The sequence below is a fragment of the Portunus trituberculatus genome, chromosome 47 (assembly GCF_017591435.1).
Source record: "Portunus trituberculatus isolate SZX2019 chromosome 47, ASM1759143v1, whole genome shotgun sequence".
Lineage (NCBI taxonomy): Eukaryota > Metazoa > Arthropoda > Malacostraca > Decapoda > Portunidae > Portunus > Portunus trituberculatus.
The window spans coordinates 28,511,661-28,515,243 of NC_059301.1; the positions used below are offsets into that span (position 1 = coordinate 28,511,661).

The 3,583-nt window shown below is 39.4% G+C and overlaps 1 protein-coding gene across 1 annotated transcript; it reads right to left on the reverse strand.

The window, feature by feature from the left end:
• Positions 1–511: 511 nt before the first annotated feature.
• LOC123520792 (general transcription factor II-I repeat domain-containing protein 2-like) lies at positions 512–3,106 on the reverse strand. Its single transcript, XM_045283388.1, has 2 exons — positions 2,880–3,106; positions 512–2,669 (listed from the first exon to the last, which is right to left on the reverse strand). Exons 1-2 carry the CDS (start codon positions 2,907–2,909, stop codon positions 2,259–2,261), a joined length of 441 nt encoding a protein of 146 aa, XP_045139323.1. The 5' UTR covers positions 2,910–3,106; the 3' UTR covers positions 512–2,258.
• Between the last annotated feature and the right edge of the window lie 477 nt (positions 3,107–3,583).

The window sequence follows — 3,583 nt, forward strand, 5'->3', positions numbered from 1 at the left end:
TAATTTTGTTTTTGCGCAGGGGTTCCTTGAAACATGTCATTTATTTTAAGGGTTACTCAAAGGTAAAAAGGTTGAGAAACACTGCCTTATTCCTTACCATATTCTCTTTCTCTCTCTTCTCTCTCTCTTTCTGACCAATAGCATGGCTTCATATTATGTGATGTCAAATCAGCTGGGTGGAGGAGCTGCAAATGGGAAGCCGGCAATGGAGGCGAGCACGCAGGACGGCTTCTCGGGGACAGTACCGGGTTTTCCTGTCTCCGTAATAAATAAGATTTGAATACCTTATAGACCGAAAAATGGAGAGAGAAACGGAAATGGGTGAAGCAGCCAGACGTATGACACCAAAACAAACGCCATGTTGTGATAATCAGTGATTTATTGAAATACCTGTAGGCAGGGATACTCAACTTCTTTTAGTGAAGGTCCAAGAACACAGTTTTCTATATGTCAAAGGTCCGAATGATGATTTATAAAATAAGGATATAAATCTGATACACATACACATGCAGAACATTTTATTTCAAGTTACAAGTACACAACTTTAAACTTCAAAGTTATTCATAATTCCAACTTCGGAAAAAAAATCAATTCTACAATAATAATAATAGTACTATTACTATGTTTGCAAAAAAATCCTTTCTAATTGCCAAAGAGAAATCCAAAGAAAATATCTTTTCAACTCATTATAATGCCGATACTGCACTAACTGAAAGCATAAAGTTCATAAACATTACTCATGTACATTTGTCACAGAATGATTGAATTTTGCAAATGCTCATTAATGTGAAAAGTTACATTTCTTGTTCTTTGCAATGTCCTTGAACTTGGGAACAAAGGATGTGACAGCCAATCTCAGACATTGGTGAAAGTGTTCATTGGTCATTCTAGAGTGGTATTTGGTTTTCACTAAATAAATTGTAGAAAAAGCAGATTCACAACTGTAAGTAGATCCAAACATTGTCAGAACATGCACTGCAACTTTATGCAGACTAGGAAAAGAATCATGTGATACCTTCTATGTCCAGAATGTGACAGGATCACAATGAGCACTCTCCTCTTTTAGGATCATATTTTCATGCAGATCAATTAGTTCCATTTGAACTGATGCAGCATTTACCCATTTGAACGCCTGTTTTGCTTCGTGTGAAAACAAGGTTATATTTGAAATCATGAAGGGGTTCTGAATAAAAAGCAACAGCAGACTTCCTAGTGAAAAATCACCAAAACTATCTTTGAAGTTGCCAATCAGTTTAACAATAAATTCAGTATAATTGTGACCTTTCTCTCCATTGGTATGCTCCAAAAGTCTGGGAAAGTGAAGTTCTCCCTGCAAGTCTTTTTTTAAAAATTCCAGCTTCTTCTGGAAAGCTTGAACAGATGAAATAAGATCACACACTGTCTTGTTTTTTCCTTGTAGTTTGACATTGAGAGCATTGAGATGAAACGTGATGTCTGTTAAGATTGCTGTCTTTTCCATCTTCTTTTCGTCTTCCAAAAAAGTCTAAAAACTTATTTGCTTTGGCGGCACTTTGTTGGTTTCTAAGGAATTCTTGTACTTCTTTTCTGATACTCCAAAACCTTTCCAAAATCTTGCCCTTACTAAGCCACCGTACATAGTTGTGCAGGAGTAGATCATCATAGCTGGCACTAACCTCACTTAAAAAGTTACGCAGTAGCTGATGCTGTAGTGATGATGATGCTCTCAAGAAGTTGGCTAACTTCATAATCTTTTCCACGATCACAGCATAGTCCCCTCTAAAACTAGCACAGAGGATGGACTAGTGAATTATGCAGTGGTATGATATCAAGTCAGGATGATCCTCTTTCAGCCGTCCAACTAGTCCCCTTTCTCTTCCAATCATTGATGGAGCGCCCTTTTCATAGCCTCATAGATATCTTCTCCATGTGTTTGGGCTTCCAGGCTTGCCACACCAAGCAGATCCTCACAGAATCCCTTCTGTGCAATATCATAAAATCTGACAAAGACAAGAAGCTGAGCACTATCAGTTGCATCTATTGACTCATCTACAGCCAGAGAAATACATGATGCATTTTGCATTGCATTATCAAGTTGTGACGTCAAATCTTAAGCTAATATTGCAGTCCTTCTCATTGCTGTGGAATCTGACAGTGGGATTTGCTTAATTTCATCTTTGATGTCATCCTTTTGTTTACCCTCAAACAGTGTTTCAGTAACCTCCAACATACATTCTTTGGTCGTCTCTGTATCAGAAAATGTTTTTTTTTGTGTCTTCCTAAAATCCAAGCTTCTTCAATGAACATTCAACTGCTCTTTCTTGGAGAGTCATGGAATTAGTGAGAACATTAGTAGACCTCTTGTACTGTAATTTGAGCTGATTTACTTTTCTTGAGTGTGTCTCAGTGTTCTGGGGATAATTCTTTTCAAAGTTGCTGTGTTTCATTTCATAGTGGCATTTCACATTGCCACTTTTCACAACAGCAATGGATTCACTGCATATCAAGCAGACTGGTTTTGAACTTTTTGCAGGGAGAATGAAGGCATAGTTATCTGTCCATTCGTCTTTAAAGGAATGATTTTCACTGTTAACTTTTCTTTTCTTGGAGCAAGCCATTTTCCTCTCACAAACACACATAACTACCATTTGCTCGGGCTGCTCGAACTTCTCTTTACCAAGCAAATCCTCCTGAAAATGGAAACAAATAGGAGATGTTAACAACAACTGCGTTTCCGCGTCTTTTCTCATGCCACAATCATTGCCACCGTAGCACGCAAACCCCCATATGATATCATACCAGTTTAGCAGTTAATTTTATCAAATTACTTTGAATACTGATGAGCTTACATACATAACATCGTTCTGCAAATGTACGTTCAATACTATGTTCAAACTCACCGTAATTTGAATGAAGTGCACATTGCACATGCAGGTTGCTGCTTACAGCCAGCGTCGTCTGTCGTAAACAAACAGGTATTGGACCTGTAGTACGATTTTCTATTATCTGTTGAGTCATAGAAAATGGGGTGAATATCGATGTTTCAGGTATAACTGAAGTTTTAGAAATTGTCGTGAACTACTTCATTAAGTTGCAATGCTTAATAGTTGCAAAGCAAGTGTCCTATTTTCGTTGTGGATGTGTTTCCCAAAACCAAGAGAAAATGAGAGAGAATGAGAGAGAGAGAGAGAGAGAGAGAGAGAGAGAGAGAGAGAGAGAGAGAGAGAGAGAGAGAGAGAGAGAGTGTGTGTGTGTGTGTGTGTGTGTGTGTCCCGGGGTCCGCACAACAGCTATTGGCGGTCCGGATTTGGACTGCGGTCCGCCAGTTGAGTACCACTGCCTGTAGGACTGAGGAGATTAACTCGGGATAACATGGATAAAGACTTCTTCTTCTTGGGGGTTTGTTGGGGCCATGCAAGCTGTGTGTTACAGCCTCTAGTGCCCCAAAGGTCCGGTAAGTGGTGTTGAAGTGTTCAGGCTATATGCGGTGGAGTTGATTTGTTTTCTGTAGGAAGGTCCTGGTGAGATTGAGGGTCTTGAAAGCCTGAGTGGTATTTGTGCAGCCACCCAGGAGGTCTGTCAGTGTTGGCCTGTGAGGGTGAAT